The sequence below is a fragment of the Rhea pennata genome, chromosome 3 (genome assembly GCF_028389875.1).
Source record: "Rhea pennata isolate bPtePen1 chromosome 3, bPtePen1.pri, whole genome shotgun sequence".
Taxonomy (NCBI): Eukaryota; Metazoa; Chordata; class Aves; order Rheiformes; family Rheidae; genus Rhea; species Rhea pennata.
Genome location: NC_084665.1, coordinates 12,681,598 through 12,703,279, shown reverse-complemented (window position 1 = coordinate 12,703,279; position 21,682 = coordinate 12,681,598). Strand labels below are relative to the sequence as shown.

General features: G+C 37.7%; 1 protein-coding gene across 4 annotated transcripts in view; it reads left to right on the top strand.

Annotated features, from left to right (window-relative positions):
* The first annotated feature begins 192 nt into the window (after positions 1-192).
* NVL (nuclear VCP like) overlaps positions 193-21,682 on the top strand; it is a 40,365-nt gene continuing 18,875 nt past the window's right edge. For 3 of the 4 annotated variants that reach the window (XR_009957842.1, XR_009957841.1, XM_062571581.1), the window contains exons 1-18: positions 193-273; positions 1,163-1,236; positions 2,170-2,222; positions 2,322-2,421; positions 3,299-3,353; positions 3,899-4,168; positions 5,498-5,621; positions 5,916-5,992; positions 6,288-6,422; positions 8,185-8,286; positions 10,060-10,102; positions 10,381-10,470; positions 10,934-11,078; positions 13,682-13,952; positions 16,035-16,253; positions 16,847-16,951; positions 17,617-17,679; positions 18,999-19,118. Coding sequence is in view for 2 of the 4 variants with exons in the window: in XM_062571581.1 (XP_062427565.1) it covers positions 217-273; positions 1,163-1,236; positions 2,170-2,222; positions 2,322-2,421; positions 3,299-3,353; positions 3,899-4,168; positions 5,498-5,621; positions 5,916-5,992; positions 6,288-6,422; positions 8,185-8,286; positions 10,060-10,102; positions 10,381-10,470; positions 10,934-11,078; positions 13,682-13,952; positions 16,035-16,253; positions 16,847-16,951; positions 17,617-17,679; positions 18,999-19,118 (2,103 nt within the window). In the remaining 2 variants the exon portion in view is untranslated. Of the gene's footprint in view, positions 274-1,162; positions 1,237-2,169; positions 2,223-2,321; positions 2,422-3,298; positions 3,354-3,898; positions 4,169-5,497; positions 5,622-5,915; positions 5,993-6,287; positions 6,423-8,184; positions 8,287-10,059; positions 10,103-10,352; positions 10,471-10,933; positions 11,079-13,681; positions 13,953-16,034; positions 16,254-16,846; positions 16,952-17,616; positions 17,680-18,998; positions 19,119-21,682 lie in introns of all 4 variants that reach the window. The other variant, XM_062571582.1, reaches the window with a different exon arrangement.

Genomic DNA, 21,682 nt, shown 5'->3' with positions numbered 1-21,682 from the left:
GCCCCCAAACGCGGGGCGCAGGGAGCAAAGCGGCGCCCGGGGACGGCGCCGCCGTCGGGCGGAGCGAGGGGCCCTGCGGCGGCGCGGCTGAGGTGGCCGCGCGCTGCCTGCGCGCGATTCCCGCCTCGTGGCCGCCGGCCGAGCGGCGCCCCGCGCAGGCGCTGCGCGCGGCCAGCCCCGGGGCCCACGGCGCGGCCGGCAAGGTGGCGGGCGGCGATGCGGAGCCGGCCGGGGCGCTTCGTGGACCTGCGGCTGAAGCAGCGCGTGAAGCAGGTACCGCGCCTCGCGCCCGCCGCTGGCCCGCCCGCTCCCTCCCCCCAACGGCCGGCGGCGGGGGGAGGGGAAAGGGGGCGCTCAACGGTCGCTCGGCGGCGGCGGCCGCGTGGGGAGCGGGGCGCCCCCAGGGGGGCGGCGGGGCCGGGGGCCGAGGCGCGGCAGGGCGGCTGCGCTGGGCGAGCTCCTCTGCCCCGGGCGCTGCGGGGACGCCGGTTACCGCCAGCACATCGCCTCCGCGCCGCCGTGGCTGCAGCGGGAGCTGGGCGGCCGGCCTGTAGAGGTGCGGGGAAGGATGGCAGTCAGCCCCGAAACGTCTGGCCTTGTGAAATCAGTAGCCCAAAGGAAACAAGCCCTGTGCATACATAGGCGAACTGGAAGTATGTGCGTTTGGGAACGTGTGCATTGATCAAGTGCCTGAAGAGAGGGAAGAGTGTGATTACTTAAATAATCAGTGTCTGAAGAGTGGGAAAGGGGGTTAATTCAAGTGGCATAGTACATGTTTTATGAAAAGTTATGATGAATTCACAAGTTAAACTTTTTTTTTTTGGCCTATATTTAGTTGTACTCCTGTTTTCCTTAAAATTTGGCTGATGGAAGGAACTTGGTGATTTTCATTTATATTGTCACAGTAGTCATGTCTGAGCCACTATAAAATGAATGAGTCCACTGGACTATGTGGCATCTTGACCTGGTCTGCAGGTCCGTAGCTGCCCATGTCCAGTGTGTTCCGAGACAGTTCAAAGCTGTTTCTGATTTTTAATGTTTTCCATCTCTTTTTCATTTTAACTTCTGAAAATTAGAATTTGAAACAAGCATACTTGATCTACGTGTTCTGATGAAGCGATTGACAGAGATCTTATTTGCTTCCTAAAATTCTTCATTTCAGTACCTTACAAGTGGTAAATGTGGCCAATATGTAGACATTGGAATTCTAGCATCAGATTTACAGAAAACCTACAGGTGAGCAAATACTTGTATCTTTATATGCTGCATTAAAAATATGGAAGTGTTATATATTATTTTGTTATTTTGCATTGGTGTGTTATCAAGATTTTAATTTTTCTTTAAATTATCTTCATAACTAATTGCTGAAGTTGGACAAGACAGGAAGGTCTTTTCCACTCTAATGTTTTCCTTTGCTGACCTATCTAGTAACTTTTATTTATTATTGCATTACTGTTACAAGTTTTACTTGCTGACTAAGATTTTTTATTAAACAGCTACAAGTGCATTACAGCTTGTTGAGCCTTATCCTTAAAAGCTTGAAATATGAGAGGCAATAACACTTTGATGCAGGTAAATGGTGGAGACACAGGATTCAGTAAGACACTGTTGCTCAGCAGGATAGTCAGTCTTGCTAATTACTTTTATATAACTATTTTTAAGCTCTCTCTACTAATAAAATAAATAAATAAAACATTCCCTCAGTGAATGAAAGTAAAAGGTTGATGATTGCTGTTTGCAGTTAAGGATGCTTTTTGGTAAGATTATCTCATATTGAGCTGTTGTTATTTGTTATAGTTTTATCTGGCTGGACTGATCTTTCTAGACCTTTGTTCTGTGTCTGTATGTTCTAGTGTGAATGAAAACATGAAAACCAGTAGTGGTTCTGAAATAAAATCCAGTGGGATTATTTGCATATTGTTTCATCTCTATACTTACAGTAAAAAGAGCCTTGATAATTTGTACTAAATATCTGTTTAGAGACCGCTATCATTCATTCCAGAAATTTAGACGTTGCTGTTTCAGCTTTTCCAGGTTTAAGAAAAAAATAGTCATGTTTTCACATCATTGGTTCTTGATAAGAACTTGTATAAAAGCATATTTCTTCACTGAGAATGACTGTATGTTGGGGGAAAAGCTGTTGATGTAGCCTGTTATTTTGTTTTTCAGTGCAGAATATGGGCGAAGAAAAAGAAATGCGTTTAGAATACAAGTTGAAAAAGGTAGTTTTGTTAGTACTATGTCTAAGATGCTAAGCACTAACGAATTATCTGATTATACTTTGGTCATTTTCTTATTATGTGTTTGAACCTTTTCTTCAGTGTTTGGAATAATCAGTAATGAAAAAGGACATGACGATTTAGCAGTTCTAGAAGCTGAACATGTGGCAAAAAGAGCAAGACAAGGACAAGAGAAAAATGAGTAAGCAAGAGGAATTTTTACTGGAAGATGACTTTAGTAATGTTGTTAATATTTATTTAAAGCTTTCTCTCTTATATAATTAAATTTTGGTAGTTTCACCATAGATCCTTGATCTCCCATAGACCTATCTTCATCAGGATTTACCTGTATTAATTAAAGCACTTTTTTGATGAAGACGGGCAGATGCAGGAGAGTTGATCATAATTTCTCTCCTGTGGTGAAGACATGGCCATGAATTAGCAGATATCTGTGGTGCTTCCTGTAGTTTTTCGCATAGACCCCAGTCCTGCAAATGGTTTGTTTACTTTGTTTAGTTTTGAACTTGATCCTTTGTGGATCTGATATGTGTTACCCAAATCTAAGGGATATAACTACAAGACAGGGTATTCAGAGTAAATTACCACTGAATGTGAGATTGGAATTAAGCTTTCCTAACTCCTAATCCTGTGTATAGTCTCCTGGACTATTCCACTTTCTAACCTGTGATAGAGATAAGTCCTATGGGGAATTTTAAGACATTGTTGTGATCAGAAGGGCTAGTCCAGTCCAGCAGTGATTTGTTACTGCTTCTCTTGAGCCAGCACTGGTGATTGTATAGTCTCTTCATGAGCAGAATCAGAATGGTGGTCTGACATCACTTTTTGTGGGCTAGCCAGGTTGCTAGGTTGATCCAACTTTTCACAACCTTAGAAATAATGCATTTTTTTAACTCTTCGTGGTGGCAAAATTTAGAGCATGCCAGTTAGGAGTTGTTTTTCAGTCTTAGACTATGTATTGTATTTCTCATTTGGGGGAATTGTATTTGTTCTGTATGTATTCTGTTTGTGTGCTGCTCTGATATATTAAGAGTAGTTTTTGTCCTTCTTACTTTGTAAAGGACTGTGGGAAGTACCACAGATGGCTCTGATGATGATGATTATCCAGAAGATCTAGTAAGTCATTTTTTATTGTAATTGCATGTATGTGCTTTAACATATAGTATATTGTGAAATCCCAATGCCCTTGGAGTGTTTAAAAGTGGTTGAAGTATATCCAGAGCTGGTAGTTCCAACCGAGAATCTTTAGGCTAAAAAGAGGCTATTTTCTGAGGGGGCAGGGGGAAGGAAGAAGCTGTGGTGGTAATCACTTTTGAAGAAAGTGTACTAGGGACCCAGAAGACTTGGCTATCAAATTAAGTGATTGAAAAAACTGACAGATCTCGTTGTTGCTAAGAATAGTGACTGTCAGTGGCAGGGGTCATTCAGGTAAATTGCAAAGGCTGTTACCTCTTCAACTGTCAGATGTACTTCTGTATGCAGTCATTTGATTTGCAGAACAGTAGGTTGAAGGATACATCATTACTTCCTCCAGTGAGGATAATATTAACTGATGTTTATGAAATAGTTTTCATTGGTACTTTTTGCTCTGTATTGTTCTGTTGATATAAATAATTCAATTATAATCTATATATTTTACTTCTTATAATATGAATCTGCAGTCTACAAATCACATGAACAGCTCCCTGTTAACCTTATACAAGAAGGGAAATCCTGATTCTGTTCTATCCTCTCCAAAAAATGAACCATTGGAAGCCCCCCTTCCTGTGCAAACAACAGCACCCCAAACAAGCACTCTTTCACCGGGAACTCGAGTTGAAACAAGGATCTCTGAAGGTGGCTGGTTCATTGATAAAACTCCCTGTAAAAAAGACTTCTTCATTGACCTTTCTGAGGATGGAGAAGGAGATGAGAAGAAATTGATTTCTGAGGTAACATGTTTTACAAGCCAACTATGATTTAGATAGCAAGTATGTGTATAATTTCTTACCTAATTTGACAGGCTTTTGAAGGGTAGTATTAAGGATAGTCTTTCTTTCTGGATTTTAGAATACATTATTATTACAAACATTCACACTCTGTTAAAAACAGCAAGAATTTAAATGGAAAGGTTGGTTTGAGCATAATAAAAGCATGTTTGTCTGAGAGGTAAAAGCCTCAAAATTTCCTACAATTTTTGAGAAAATGCGGTGCTCAATGTCTGGGGAGACCCTGCTCAGTGCCTTCACTGACAAAAAGATAGGTGAAACTCAGCTGCTGTCTCTTGTCAGTGACTAGTCCAGCTAGTCAGCAAGCATGTGGCTTGCTTTGTAGCCACAGCATGTAATCTTCCTTAGGCAGTGGTTATGTCTTAGTGAGCGTGGGGAAAACCGAAGTTTTTTTTACAGACCAAGGTTGTGGAAGTTGAAAAGTTTGGAAATAATATTAAGTTATAGAGCAGTTAAAATAGGTGCTACCTCTCACCTAAACATATTGCTCATTTGGTGATTTTTTTTTCTCCCTGTTTTTTTCTTATTTTAAAAAGACTTTATTTAGCTATAGAAAACTTTTCAATCAAATATGGAAGATGACCTATGTGTAATAGTGCTGATTTTTTAGCAGGATGCTCTTTTCTGTGTAAAAGAAGGGCTGTATTTACTGCTACCTTACTATTACAGAAAATGCTTGCTGAACAGGCAGATTTGACACACAGTCCCTCTATTCTAGTAGTACTGCATCTTCTTACTCAAGGAAGTGAATAGAAAAGAGATATCAAATCAAAATCATAAATTATCTGCAATACTGTATTTTAAATTAAAAGAGAAGCTACTGACAATGTTTGTTTTTTGTTGTTTTTGTTTTTCAACTCTCCCTATATTGGTCCTTTTCTTACATGCACTTAACTTGTGTTACCACTGCATAATACATATTTACAGCACTCATGGTTTACTAGTAATCAATGTTGCTTCCAGTGGAGTAAATATGTTTATACAATTTTTTAAAAGACAAAAGGATCGCTATACAGTATGGGTTTTTTTGTTTGTTTTATTTTAGTACAGTAGTAAGTATGTATTTTTAGCCAAAAAAACAAAGGACTGATATAATTAATCTTTAATTCTTAAGATTTTTTTTTCTGTTACTTTCTGCAAAAAGGAAGGGTTAAATATCTGCCTTAAAAGACCTTTTGTTCTTTTAAGTGTTTGCAGCAATTCAATGGCTGAAGGTTTTGGGTATGTAATTCTTTTTTTTTTTTTTTTTTTTTTTTTTTTTTAATACCTTAGAAATCAACAGATTTTTCTGTCTTGGAGAGTGAAAGAAAGAAGACAAAGGGTAAGAGAGCAAAAAGAAAAAAAGAATTTCCAGATGTAGATGGACAAATTGAATCTATCTTACTTAAACAGAAAGGTGAGAAGTTATTTTTGGCATGCCTTTCCAGACAAAGGGGTGGTAGCTGACTGTGGAATCCATGAACAGAGGAGTGTTACTTTTTGCAAGGTGCAGACAAGTGACCTTAAGTGTTTTAAGAAATCTAATCTTTGTGTTGAGCTAGAAAATACTCCATTCCTGTGTCTGCTATCAGAAAGTAACTTTGTTCCATGTACTTAGTTGGTTGTTTAGGCTGAATTCCTTCTTGTTTTGTCTTGGCAATATCACTATGCTATGCATAAATTTGTATGATTTGCTTTTCTTCATTAACAGCTAAAAGTAAGGGACCAGAGCTTTACCACCCTTCAGTGAGATTTGAGGATGTAGGAGGCAATGATGAAACTCTGAAGGTTGGTTATCATTTTGATCATGGAACAGAAAAGGTACTGAATAAAATAATATATGAAAATAAAATTAAAAAAGGGGGGGAAATCTGATAGAACTAATCTGTGTGGAACTGAGAATGGTTACTTGTTTTACCAACAAGGAGAGATTAGTTTTTGTTTTCTCTAATTTAATCTTTCCAAATGTAGTCACTGAAATTATATGAAGAAACAGAACTTTTATTTTGGTCTTTCTGTAATGTTAGTAATCTGTAATACTAATTTCTTTAGTTTTAATGGAAGTCTGTCTTGTCTTTAACAGGAAATATGCAAGATGCTAATTCATGTCCGTCATCCTGAAGTCTATAACCACTTAGGTGTGGTTCCACCTCGCGGTTTTCTTTTACATGGACCACCAGGATGTGGAAAAACACTACTTGCACAGGCAATTGCTGGGGTGAGATAGCCTTAAGCTTATGCTTCTTCCCTTTTGCTTTTTGAATTAAATTAAGAGAAAAAAGAAATAATCCTCTTTTATGATAGGTTAGATCTTTTCCTCTATCTTGGTCTCTTCTCTCATTCCTGTCTTACTCTAAAATACATTCATTGTCATTTCCTTTCCTTAAATTCCATCTGAATCTGTACTTGATAGAACCTCATATGAAGAGGAGACATGGTGATGGGGTTTTATGGTTAATTTGATTGTTCTGAAACATTCCCAAGAGAACAAGATCAGTATGGATATTGAGAAGGCTATACATGGAAGATACTTCTGGTTAAAATTACCATAGTCTTTTGTTTTAAAGCTGAGCTCAACCTTAGCATCTTTTGTGAGGTATTACGGTGATTACATTGGGTGGCATGTGTTAAACAGTAATTTCTGAATTCAACTCAGAATTCTGAATTATGTCAAACTAACAATTTCAGAACGCATGACATCATTAGCGTAAATAGCTTTGGGGTATGGTAGAGCTACTTCTACCCTGCTTTGAGCTTGTCTTGGGTATAAATTTAGGGTTATTCACTGATAATCATGGCCATATTTTTTCTTCCTGGTTTTAATACAGCTATTCCTTAAAAACTACAAATTATAACTTTAAATTTAGACCCTATGTGCAGACTGTACAATTCTATAGAACAGCTTTTATCTTTGAATAAAATATTTAGGATTATTACTTAAAAGTTGTTAGACCCTTCTGACAAATACATTTCAAATATTTTAATTCAAAATGTTTTCATGTTTGTGTGTGGTTTTTTTTTTTTCCTTTTTTTTGCTTGTTTGGTATTTTTGTGTTGTTGTTTTTTAATACTTTGCTGAAAAAAGTTATTTGTTCAGTGAATCTGTGATATTTAATACTTCAGCAGATATTTTTACCCTGAAGGGTTGCTAAATTTGAGGAAAAAACTAAGATACCTAAGTGAAAAAGTTTCATAGATGAGATAAATCTGATTATTACTTCTTATACCATTTTCTTAGGTAAGATATTACTATGTTTATTTCAATAATTGTCAGTAGTACTAATTAAGGCAGTGTCCCTATTGTATAAAATCTCAAGAGTGTCTTCTGCAGGCCCCATGGTATTCTCCTAAGTGATTCTAGTATGTGTAAATCTTTTTTTTTTTTAATGTAGTTCAAAGAGTCTGAAATAGGCTGTAATATTAATGTTATACACTATCAAAGCTGTTGCTGACTTTTTTAACAGCAGAAAACCTTGAATGTGGAGTTTACAAGTATTTGATTGTACAACACTGCTGGATACTTCTGGAGCAAGACTAAGGGAATTAGCCTTGGTGGGATTGGCTCCGTACTGCTAATAATCAAAGTTTTGTCGTAGAGAGAAATCGACAGTTTTTCCAAGAAAGGAGTCCTGTCATGAAGTGAAGTGTATGTGTTGTGAAGGGTCTGATCCAGGACCATGGAGCACAGCTATTTGACATTTCAGACATTCTGTAGCAGAATTAAGGGAACCTGGTTCCTGTATCTCTGTGTGTCTGTGATTCTGTATATCTGAAATATCTGTATTTCTGTTCACCTGGTCAGATGACTCGGATTCATTTATAAATGGAGGATACTAGTCATTTTTTTAAAAGCGCTTTAAGGCTTGTCTTGACTACATGATCTTTGGGTGTAAAAGCTTTTGTATAGGAAAATACTTCTTTAGGACAGCTTATGCTTCTGTCCTCCGGTTATATCCTGCAGTGTTCCTTGTCTCTTTCAGGAACTTGAGCTCCCAATGCTGAAAGTGGCAGCAACAGAGATGGTGTCTGGAGTGTCAGGGGAATCTGAGCAGAAACTGAGAGAATTATTTGAACTAGCTGTGGTGAGACACCCATGGGAAATAATGCTGAATTGTTTGCCATTTTCTTTGTAAAGATTCACATTTTGCTGCTGTGGTTTGAATTTGATTGAATTATTAGTGAGTGAATCTTTATACTGCTGTACACAAGTCATAATGTCTGCTCTGCTGTGAGACCAGAATTTCATTGTACAAAGTGTCAGGCAGTCATAGAACAAAAAGATTATTATTATAAAATCTTGACAAAGGATAATTTATTATACCAATGTAAATGGAGAAATATAAAGTATTTACCTATGTAGAGTTGCTTTGCTTTATTTATAAAAATAATAAAAGGATTAGGTGCAGTTTATTGTCCTTTTTTTGTTTCAAGCTCTTTTTTTTGGTCTAACTTTAAGTTTTAGTGAAGATCTTGACTTTTTAAGGAATAAAATAAATTCTGTACAAATATTGAAAGGCAAGAGTAAAGTTACAGTTAAAGTCTTGCTCTGTCTTAATATCGGCATTGAATACGTAGGAGAATGTCTAAGTTACTGCCTGACAGGCCGCTAGATTTGGTAATGATTATGTACTCCTGCAATAAGATGTTGAGGAATCTTTCAGTCTTGGTAAGAAGCAAAGAGAAGCAGACAAGTTGAGATAACGCTAATTTAAATAAATGCAAATTATTCTTTTTTTAATAATATGTGATTTCCTGAGAACAATTTTCTATTTCTAATTTCTGAGAACATTCTACTTTCCAATTTCATTCCCTTCTTCTGCCCTCCCTCACATCTAAATGTAGATGTTTGGAGAATGCTCCTGTATAGAAGAATGCTGAACAGGATGAGATGATTGTGAAGTAATTTCATTATTATGTTGCAGGCTCATTCTACATTTTAGGTTTTAGAAGGCTTCATTAAGTGTTTGTTTTTTTGGTTTTTTTGTTTTTTTTTTAGTGTAAAATGAAATAAAAATGGTAGCACACAGTTTTTAAAAATGAAATATCTTTTTTTATGTATAGTGATTAAATGGAGGTTGCTATAGAAGTTATTTTTGAAGAAATGAAATTTATTGCTTTTAGCATGTTTAGAAATAAAATCTGTTGCCATTCCCACAGTCTCTTGCATTCACTTAAGTGGCTTTCCAGTCCTTGTATTTATACGCTTGTGCAGAGTGAAAAAAGACATGGTTCTGCTGTACCTTGTGGATGTACTTTGTAGAATCTTCATAGCTTAGTTGCATTTGTTCTCTATCAGATAGAGGAAAAAGTGAATGACAACTAGGTGGCGCAGTTGGCATCTGATAACATAGGAAGTATGGGTATTAAACTGCTATTTTTAATATGGGAATTAAAACTTTTTGAAGAAGCTTCCAGTGTTTTCCTCAGGTATTCCTTTGCACTGTTAGTGCTTCTTGATTGATGATCTTGTGTCATATAAATATTCTTTTTTATTATTCACAATGATTATTATTCTGTTAATACTGGCTTTTTATGAATATTGGCTTTTTAAGAACATGGAATACGTTAAATGTTAGAACCCTCGTTGGAGTTGCTTGCTGCCAACTTTTGCTCTTTTGCTCTTAGAACACAGGCAGACTCTTTTAGTAATCTTGAACTAGCAGATCTTTTTTTTTTTTTTTTTTTTTTTTCATTTTCTTATGTATGTGACTAATATTAACCCTCAAAGTTCTGCAACTCTAATGACATTAAAAAATCCAAAAAAGAGACATTTTTTTCTGATTTCTTTTTTTTTCTTTTCTTTTTTTTTTTTTTTTTTTTTTTTTTTTTTTTTTTGGACTAACGTGAGCAAACAGTCAAGGGGAACAGTATTTGTAGAAGACATAAAGCAACATAGAGGTACATCTAATTTTTAACCAAATGTTATTGAATCCTATGGCATGATTATTTCACAGCCTCAGCTCAGCACACTTTCATAGTCTGGCTGCTCTCCTGACATAATGTTTGAGAAGAGCAAAGCTATATTGGAAGAGGTTAATCATTTAGTGCATGCAGCAGACTTAAGAGTTTTAAAACACGCAAATTATTTCCCTCTACTGATACACTGTCTCAGTGAAATTTCGTAATTGTTGATATATTTTTTTCCTAGTCCAATGCACCATGCGTCCTTTTCATAGATGAGATTGATGCAATCACCCCAAAAAGAGAAGTTGCATCGAAGGACATGGAGCGAAGAATAGTTGCCCAGCTTTTAACTTGCATGGATGGTCAGTTTCTGGAACATCAAAATTTTAAGCTAAGCTAAACTTTCTAATTAACATGTTCACCATTTTCTTCCCTTCAGTATTGACTCATGCTTGCTTTTGTGGGAATATTGGTGTAATTTTTCATGTTTTGGCACAGTTTTACTGGGGGTGGAAGCTTCTGATAAATGTGAGTTGGTATTATTGCATTACTTTCACAGCTGTATATAGAGCCTTATATAATCCTGTGTTGTATAAACAGATATAACATTGGAAATGTTCTTATAATGTGATGTGTATTTCTGCCTGGCTGTGAGAAATACAAACCATTAGTGGAAATGCAGGTAAACAGGAGCACAGTGTGACTATCAGTTAGTTTATCCATATTCTTATGAGTATTATTGTGTACTGCAGAAGCAGAGTAGCATAAATAGCAGAGTAAAGTTGAGAAGGTGAGTGTAAATACTAACTACCTTCCTTCCTTCAGACTTGAATAACGTGGCTGCCACTGCCCAGGTCCTAGTTATTGGAGCAACTAACAGACCAGACTCACTAGATCCTGCATTGAGGCGAGCTGGGAGATTTGATCGAGAAATTTGTTTAGGCATCCCAGATGAAGCAGCAAGAGAAAAGTATGTGTTGCAAAAGCTTCTTTTTGATTAAAGATTGTTTTAAGTTGGCATATAAATTAAGGAAAAGTGCTTTATTTTGTTTAGCCCTGAATGTGTGTGCACACATCTACATATCAGCATGCACTGGAAAGTGCAGAAGACACTAAGTGTACATCTACTCTGTCTTAGTAGATGTGTTAACATTTTGCATGGTTTCCTTATGTGCAAATCAGTCCTTAGCATTGTTTTAGTGGGTTTTAAAGTACTTTAAGAGCACAGATAATGGATTTTAATGTATCTTTTCTTATAGTTTAAGAATTAAACATTCTGTCTTCAATACTTCCTATGTAACTATTGGATTATGATCACAAGTTAGTTATGGAGCCTGTAACTTAAGCATATATTGAGCATATAACTTAAGTAACAGACCTGAATTCTTCCCTTTCACTGCTTGAGGAAATGTATCCGTCCAGGCATTACACTGGGCTGAAGTCATCCTGTTTTGTGTAACTTGCCCTTCTTACTCCAAAGATCTATGATTAGTCAAACTTGATTAGAGAGATGTATTTTACAAGTTTTCTTTTTCCTTTTTCTAATTAAAAAGGAACTGCTACTCATTTCCGTAACAGTAGAAAACACATAAAGGAAAGAGTGTAAACAGCTGTGGCTTATCTTCTTGTTGGCAGAAGGAAAGAAGTTCCTTCTAGTCCAACTAATCTTATTTCTAGCTTGAAAAACCAAACTGCTCTACTCGCAGCGTTAATTCTTTTATCTCTGTCTTCCCTCAGCAGCATGTCAGCTGTCAGCACTGAGAATTACTGGTCACTCTTCTACCCTTTTTTAAAAATTTACAGTATTGTAATAATTGTGTTCCTTTCCTTGGTTGTGGGAAAACAGTTAAATGGTGAAGGGTGCAGCTGAAGAGTTGCCTCCTGAGAGCTTTGATTCTGTGATATTTGTTGAGTTCATGTTAAAATTATGATATTCTCAGTGCTCTTTCAAAGAATAGGAGTTGTGAATGAGGAAGCCATGGTTGTCTAGCAGCTATGTAAAAACTTCGGCTGTTTGTAAATAGGTCAGACTATTTACAAGTTGAAATGTAGTTGCATTCTTTCAAGTTACTGTTTTGTCTAATTCCTGGATGTGTTGGCTCACTAGAACATTTGATTTTGCTGTTTTGTTTCAAGGGTATTTTGGTGTGTTTTGTGTTTGTTTTGTTACTTTTTTAAGGAAAAGGGTCATATACAAGAAAGTCTTGGTTGATTTACTGCGTAATAAATTGGTCTTGTTGAATGACTGTTTTGAACTATTTACTTGTTAGTGCTGTTGGTTAGAACATTTGGGGGGGGTGAACGAGAGAAGATGTATGTAGAAATCTTATTTTACTTGGAGGGTTTTCCTATGCATGTTTGAAGCAGGCTTGCATAAGAAAATAATATTTGTAGAACACAAATCTAGAATTAGCCACTCTCAATTCTTAACTTTTTTTATACCCTGAATCACTTGACTAGCTACAGCTATTGTCAGACAGGTTGAAAAATCCTTGGGAACTAAGCTACTATCACTAATAAAAATTCAAATAAAGGTGATAGATCCTTTTAGGAGAGAAGCATATAAAATATACTATCATTTTAGAGTTTTGAATTGTTTAATAAATCATTCTATTCAAAACTTTTCTGCAGTTAATTACTTGATCTGAAAATAACTTAAACTAGTTTTCTTTGAAATGAAAAGGTGTGTTAGTGATCTTTACTTCTTTGGCTTAGGTTGCTTTCTTAATTAAAATACTTCCCTAATAAAGTGATATTTTGCTATTTGAAACAACTGGAACCTTCTGCTCAAACTTCTTCAGCACTAGTGTGGAGATGTTAACACTAGGTTCTGTCTTTGTCTGACCGTTGATGTAATTTTCAGTTGTCCTTGTCTGGGAAATGTTGATAGACTTTGAAGGAGATTTTTTAAAGTGTCAGCCTACATATAGAGTGAAAAACTATCTAGATTCCAATACAAATCAGTATAAGGAACTATAACACTTTGCTATCAATTTTATAGAGCTGTTTTATATTAGTAGTGGAGAGGTACTGAAGATTAAAAAACAGATCCTTACACAGTCTGATTTCATTTGTTTGTTCCTCATAGAAATGGTTTGTTATGAATGTTCTTCAATAGAGAAATAGAAGGTGAAACAGATGGAATGCAAAGTGAGATTATTTGGGAAAACAGGGCAGTTAAACATCTAAATGAGTAGCCTGTTTGCATCTCTGTGATAGACTCCCTGAAATACAGCCTATCCATTTAGAATCATGACTTAAGGTTTAAAGAATTTATAATATTTAGATTCAGCAAAATCAGCTTTTTTTTTTTTACCCAGCAAATGAGATTGCCTAACTGAAACTGTTGGTTTTCATTGGAGCATCAAAAGGAAATACATAAAACAGTTTTGGGGGTTTTGATGTTAGTTACTTTCTAGTTGAGCGTAAGTTATTCCCATTGTACTGCTTCCCTTCATGTGGGCTGAAAGGATCTTAAATCAATGCTGTTTGTTTTCATATGAAATTTAAAAAGGCCACAACTTCATCTTTTTTTTGTTTGTTTTGCTGTTGTTTTTCTCTCCACTTGCTCAGAATTCTAAAGACTCTGTGTCGAAAACTTAAGCTCCCCGAGTCCTTTGAATTTCATCATTTAGCACATCTGACTCCAGGTTATGTAGGTGCTGATTTGATGGCACTTTGTCGTGAGGCGGCTATGTGCACAGTGAACAGGGTCCTGATAAAATGTGAGGAGCAGAAGTGGAAATACATACAGGCTGGAGGAAGCACAGCTGAAGAAAGCGTGGAAATTGGAACAGAAATCCTGGTGAAAGAGAACACCAAACAACTAGCGCTTCCCTCTAAGGTAAGGTGGTACTTTCAAGTACGTGTCTGTAACTTCTTAACAATGAACCAGTTCAGGGTTTTGAAGGTCTTTTGCTTGTAAATCCTCAAACATCTACACATAATGCTAAATTTAGATTTAGAAATATCAGCTCCTAAGCCAGATGGCCCATATGATGAGTCTGAAAAGAGACTCTCAAAACCCAAGCCTTTTAAAATTCATGTTAATGGTTTACACAGGGAGGACTTTTTGCTTCCCCTCCCTCCCCCCCCCCCCCCCAGGCAGATGCAGACCAGAGACTAAAATAGTGGCTAAAAAGCTGTCCAGAAGTTAGTTAGAAGTTAGAAAGTTAGACTAGCAACGTGACTTGAGCTGCAGAAAGTACCTGTTGATGTGCAGTACAGTAGAAATTCTGTTGCAAAAAAATAGTGTTTTCAGTGCCAGGATTATTCTGTGGACCAACTGACATGCTGTGGTCAGTGAATCAGAACATCTTTATAGAGACTGTTGGCCATACTACTCAAAATTTTGAGTATGCATGTGCATATCACTTGCTCTGTGCCTGCATTATGTGTGAGCTTCTTGAAGATTTGTCTAGAGAACTGAAACATCTAGCTTTTAAAGCTGATATTTCAGGTGGTTTTAAAATCCATGGTGTACTCAGATCTAGTTTTAGAAGGACTGTCAAAGAAAATGTTATTTTAATTAATATAAACAGTGCAAAAAGCTGCAACAAAACCTTTCATTAGGATAATATAACCATACTGCATGCCTCTTAAATGTTTCCTGGGGCCTGATGTAGCCAAATGTGAGGGGCAGGTACTTGCAGCCTTTTATCAACATCAGCATGAACAAAGTGGTTATTGAGGATGAGGAAATCTAATCATAACAGAGCCGTATTTTGATAGCTGGCAGGAGGTCAACGTAGTCTAACACAGGGTTTTGTCATTAAAACAATAATATTATGTTTATCCTGGAAAAATAAACATACAAAGCCTTTAGAAACAATCCACACCGTTCAAGTAAATGAGCCCAGTAGTTTCAGCTATTTCACAGTTTTTCTAATGGCTCTGTTAAGAAGAGGGAGGGATTAAAAGGAAGTATCAGGCACTGTAAACACTTACATTCCTTTCTGGTCAGCTGTAGTGCTATCTTAATTGCAACAAATATGAAGTGGTATTTTCCTCATTCTCTGCTGAAGGAAAAATGTTGAAACTGACAGGATTCTTGCAAAAAATTTTTTTCCCCATCTTGTAATGAAAATCCTGGTACAGTTTTACTTGTGGTGCAGTGTCACATCACTTTAATACTGCCTTTCCATATTAGAACTAGGATATATTTATGTTGTGAGAGTATGATTTTCTTTGATCAAGTGTCTGGTAAGGCAAGCCTGCAGGAATCTTACACCCCTGAGACCAGAGTTGAAGACTGAAGCAATGAAAACTTACTGTTGGTGAAGGAGAATTATGTTAGGGAACACTTGGATGAATGCAAGTCCATGGGACCTGATGGAATGCACCTACGAATGCTGAGCATGCTGACTGATATCACTGCAAGGCCAGGAAAAGTCAGCCTGGAAAAAATGAAACAATGGCTTGATATCAGATCACATTAAAGAAAAGCTAAATAATCTAAAAGTGTATGTTAGATTTTATAAAGGATTATATGAAACTGAATATTCAGCAAATTGCTGAAATTTTAGTAGTTGGTAATAGTTCTCATCCACTTCTGAGCAATTTCTTTTTAAAAATAATGAATACACGTTTTAGATGTGTTAGCAATTTCAGCATGGAAAGAATTTCTCTTAAGCAGTGTGGGAGAAGCAGTAGGAAGAATTTGAAGAAAAAAAAATGCACTAGCTCTGTTTTGTGTAGTGTTTAAATCAAGATGGTAGTCTTTCAGTCAAGTACATTCCACCAGTGTTAAATTTACACAGAGCTTGCCTGGGACATTTTTACCATTAATTTGTAATTATTATTTTTTTATTATCTTACCTATTTTTTAATATTAATTAATATTATAATTGGAGAAAGTATTGCTTGGATTTTTTTTTTAATTTTATGCATTGTGTAGCCTTTTCTCTCCCTTACTTTGCACCCCAAGGATGAATTGCAGAGACTTTTGGATTTGCTGAAGCAGCAAGACCCCTTGCCTGAGGAGCAGCTGCAAAAGCTATACATTGAGATGAATGATTTTATTGTTGCGCTGTCATCAGTGCAACCATCTGCCAAGAGAGAGGGTTTTGTCACAATTCCTGATGTGACATGGGCAGATATTGGAGCTTTGGAGGATATTCGGGAGGAGCTGACTATGGCAATATTGGTAAGCCTTATCATTACTTTCAAAGTTTTTTGCATCTTTTCCTAACAAGTAAATAAAGCTAGGATTTTTAAAATATACTTATTATTTGTTTATAATGTGCTGCCTAGAGTTCTGGCATGCTATGAACTAGAAATTTTACAATATCTTCATTTGTTTTAAGTCTGGTGCATTTATTTAACATTTCACTTAACTGTATCCATAGTTTCAGTATGTTTGTTATCTCCAAATCTTAAGTATTCTGAAAGTTTTGTGCCTATAACCTTAGTTACACTGCTGCATATGAAGAATTGGAGAGTGCTCACTTGGAAGATTAGCAGTCATGCTACTAGTTAGATTGATATTTAACACTAACACCTAAAGATGACAACTTAAATAAATAAAAGCTTTGATTCTGGGTAATGATGCTTCTTCCATTTTGGGGTATTTACTAATGCAAGATAATATGATGCTGATTCATTGTGTTTATTCCTCTAGCCTTTAGAAAGTTTTAGAACAAACTTGTTTATGAATGAATTTTTGTCCAACTGTAACAGAAGTTGAAAGTTTGATCTTGTTTTTTTTGTCACAAATAACTGTGATAGTTTCTTCTATAGGCACCTGTACGGAACCCAGAGCAGTTTAAAGCTCTGGGCCTGACTACTCCAGCTGGTGTTCTGCTTGCAGGACCTCCTGGGTGTGGTAAAACTCTATTAGCTAAGGTAATAATTTTTCTGAATATGCTCAGAAGTACTGAAGAATCTTACAGAAGTGAACATATTTGTAGGAATGACTGGATCTGGATGATATTGACAGAAGTTGAACTTTTCCACTTATCAGCAGAAATTTAAATTCAAGCCTTTTTGCTGAAGTTTCTTTTTCTTTTTTCTTTTTTTTTTTTTGTTTATGTAGTCACTGTTTTGCTTGAATGAGAAAAAATACTACAAAACCTGAAGAAATTAACTTGATTAAGAAGAAAGGAGTATCAAAGATGGGATTACTGGCTTCTTTATTAAGCGTCCACTTTTATGCAGTTATTCTGTAACTGAACGATGTAGTTGGAAGTAGTCTGCACTTTACTCATTAAACAGATAGAATACCTTGCTAAGTCCTCCATCCCACTCCACCTTACTTAGCTGTAGTTATACTTTGTACCGTTTATTATGCTTTACAAACATTTGACAACTGTGCTCCTTCTCTCAAGTTTTTTGTAGTTCCATGGACAGAACCAAAAAATACACATTCTATGCCAAATTATCAGCCTCTGGAATTCCATCAAGACTCAGGGAAAAGAGATTCCTTTGAGAATCTAGTGTTTAATGCCTTTTTTTTTTTTTAAGTGTTCTCTCTCTATATATATATATATCTGTCTTTTTCTTTCTGATAGGCTGTGGCAAATGAGTCTGGACTGAATTTCATATCTGTGAAGGGTCCTGAACTGCTAAATATGGTATGCTGATTATTGTGCTTTTCTTATAGATTGTCTTCTTGCCTGAAGCCCAGAGCAGGCAAAATTCCTGATAACTACACAACTGATACTGATGCAGCAGAAATTACCCCATTTAACTCTACTTCAAAATTTTTTAGCAGTGAAACTGTTCATGCATAATGTAAAAAGCTGCCTGGCTGTCTTACGTAGGTTTTGGTTCAGATTATGTGCCTAATGAGATATTAGGCAGATGGAGTCTGCTTGATTGAAGTAGGATTTCTTAGTGACCAAGTACTTGCATCATTGTGTAAATCAGGAAAAAACAAAAAATTCAAATCGACAGACGAGTTGGTGATCGGTAACTGCAAATCAGCATCATTCACTGAACAAACTAAATAGTCAACATTCAAACTTGGAAGTGTAGTTTACCCATCATTTTAGCTGCTTAATGGAAGTTTGAAACCTTGGCAAACAAGGTCATTTTAGTTTATGAAAGTGATGTTTAAGGATTTTAATGATATCTGATAAAAGTGCTGTAGTCTCAAATTTTGAAGCGTTGGGCTTACAAATGTTGTGAGAAAATGTTAGTCCCTTTTAGAATGAAGAGAATATGTTGAACTGAACAAGATGGCTACAACCACATCTTATCTTGGAAGATTGTGGCAGTTACCTGCTTAGCAGTAATATGGAAACTAAAACCAAATATTTGATTTGAGTGTATTTTTTTTTCCCAGGCTTTTTTATGTGTACTTGAAGTGCTGATATCAGGTAGAGAAGTCTTAACTCTTTAAGTTAATGAGGAGCCCTACTTCCTTGAGGAGGACAAAGAAAATATCTGGCTGTGATTGTATCAAAGCATGTTTGTTTGGAAAAATGAAGTGTTTGTGTTTACAACTTAGCAACCTATTCTCTCTCTCGCTCCCCCCATCCCAATATCCAAGCAATTATTATATGAACTTTAGATGTTCATTGTGTTCAAATTGTTCACTGCATTTTTTATGAACAGTTAAAAGTTCGTCAGGGTCCTTAATGAGGCATGTATTTGCTAACTCTCTTAATCAGAATGATAGCAAGTTAACGCTTATTCCCCAGACAGTAGGAGTTCTCTTAAAAATTGTGAGCATGAGTACTAGAAACTATCGTAAGTGAGCTAGTGACAACTAGTTCACATGAAAATCAAGTTTGGTGTAGAAATAGATATAGCAGACTTAAATGAAGTAAATTGGTTAGCAGGTTGCCCTTCTCCCTTGGAAAGCACCTCAAATTATGTTTAAAATTTGAATTTTTCAAGCAGTCTTCATTTCTTGTATCGTTTAACTGTGATTTGTCATCTGCTTTAGTATGTTGGTGAAAGTGAACGTGCTGTACGTCAGGTATTCCAGCGTGCCAGGAATTCAGCCCCTTGCGTTATATTTTTTGATGAAGTTGATGCTTTGTGCCCTCGGAGGTCTGACCGTGAAGTAAGTTTGAAAATATCTCTATATGTAAAGTATCTCAATTGTAGATTTTAATGGTAATGTGTTTGCAACAAATAACTGAAAGGGGTACTCTGTGTAGTATTTTCCAAGAGCAATAATCTGATAGCTCATATCTGAGCAAAAATATGTTACTAAAATTTTATGAAGTTTAATATATTTGTTAGCATCTATGTATATATCTAGAAAATGGGGATGTCCACCAACTTTGACCATGTAAAGCTGTAGGAAAAGGTGAGGGAGTATAGTTTATTATTGTGATTAATTTATGGCCATATCCCAATTCTTGTATGCAGCAATTACACTTACTTCAGTATGTACTGGTCCAGACAATGTGAACTGAGTATGAAAATATTTGAGGCAGGAGCATAAGTGGAACGTGTTATACCTCGGAGCTGTTCCACGAGTGGAACTTTGTCTTGGTTTTGTTTTGGAATAATATCCCAGGTACTGTCTGTAGATTTACCTTCTATTTTTTTTAGGAGTTTTATTCTTCTGGCACAAATCCTTAGTGTGTTGAAAGGAATGCTACTGTTTTAAACACTTGCTCTGTTTTTTAAATAGAGGAAATGCGTCTGTTTACGATACCATGGTGGAGCATATATGCCAATGGCTGAAAGAGCAAATAAACTGAGTACGGAATGGAACTGTTCAGACATTGTTATCTGTGATATGAGCAGAAGGGCTGTTGTTCCAGTGCACGGAGAGAGGTGGCTCAATCAACAGTTTCAGAGTCTTAACTTATCTTTCAAATTTGTATACTTCGCTGCCTACAAGAGGTAGGCAAGCTGAAGAGTTCAGATTTGACTCACTGAATGTCCTGAGGCAGTTGTCCCCATAAAGCCGTGTAAGGGAGCCAGACTAGGTACCATTGTAGGCATAGATGAAAGCCAAGTGTGCCTCTGCCTCATTTTTTTCTACCTATGTTTCTTTTGTATAGCAGCAGACAGCAACTTGGTGCCTAGATGGCTGAGCCCTGCTCTTTACAGCCTCCTTTAGTCAGGTAGAGGTACCATTGCTGTCTGGGCAGGTGACTGATATCCGTACTTCTCAGGCTATAATAGAATCATAGAATCAGTAAGGTTGGAAGGGACCCCTGGAGATCACCTAGTCCAACCTTCCTGCTCAGCAAGGTCACCTAGAGCATGTTAGACGGGGTTGCGGCCAGGCAGGCCTTGAATATCTCCAGAAAAGGAGATTCCACAACCTCTCTGGGCCACCTGTTCCAGTGCCCTGTCACTCTCACAGGGAAGAAACTCCCCCTCACGCTCAGGCAGAACTTTTTGTGGTTCAGTTTCTGCCCATTGCCTCTTGTCCTGTCACACTGGACAACTGAAAAGAGTTTGTCCCCGTCCCCTTGATACTCTCCCTTCAGGTACTTGTACACATTGATAAGATCCCCCCTCAGTCTTCTCTTCCCCAGGCTGAAGAGGCCCAGCTCTTGGAGCCATTCCCCAGAGGGCAGATGCTTCAGCCCTCTGATCATCTTTGTAGCCCTACGCTGGACTCTTCTGCAGTAGCTCCATGTCTCTCTTGTACTGGGGAGCCCAGAACTGGACACAGTACTCGAGATGAGGCCTCCCCAGGGCTGAGTAGAGGGGCAGCACCTCCCTCCACGTGCTGGCAACAGTCTTCCAAGTGGAGCCCAGGAGACCATTGGCCTTCTTGGCCACAAGGGCACATTGCTGGCTCATGATCAACTTGTGGTCTACCAGCACTCCCAGGTCCTTCTCTGCAGAGCTGCTCTCCAGAAGGTCAGCCCCCAGCTTGGTGCCTAGGGTTATTTTTCCCTAGGTGCAGGACCCTGCACTTGCCCCTGTTGAACCTCATGAGGTTCCTCTCTGCCCAGCTCTCCAGCCTGTCCAGGCCTCTCTGAATGGCAGCACAGCCCTCAGATGTATCATCCACTCCTCCCAGCCTGGTATCATCAGCAAACTTGGAGAGGAGGCACTGTCCCCTCATCCAGGTCACTGATGAATAAGTTGAACAGGATGGGACACAGTCCTGACCCCTGGGGGACGCCACTAGTCACAGGCCTCCAACTAGACTCCACGCCACTGATAATGACTCTCTGAGCTCTGCCTTTCAGCCAGGTTCTCAAGCCACCTCACTGTCCGCTCGTCTAGCCCACACTTCCTGAGCTTCTCTAGGAGGATGTTATGGGAGACAGTGTCAAAAGCCTTGCTGAAGTCAAGGTCCACAATGTCCACTGCTCTCCCCTCATCTACCCAGCCAATCATTCCATCATAGAAAGCTATCAGAATGATTAAGCAGGATTTCCCCTTGGTGAATCCATGCTGGCTACTCCTGATCACCTTCTTTTCCTCCATATACCTGGAGATGACATCCAGAATGAGCTGTTCCATCCCCTTTCCAGGGATGGAGGTGAGGCTGACTGGCCTCTAGTTGCCTGGGTCCTCCTCCTTGCCCTTCTTGAAGACTGGAGTGACACTGGCTTTCTTCCAGTCCTCAGGCACCTCTCCAGTTCTCCAGGACCTTTCAAAGATCAATACTGATGACAGTCCTTGGGATTCATAATTGGAATTATG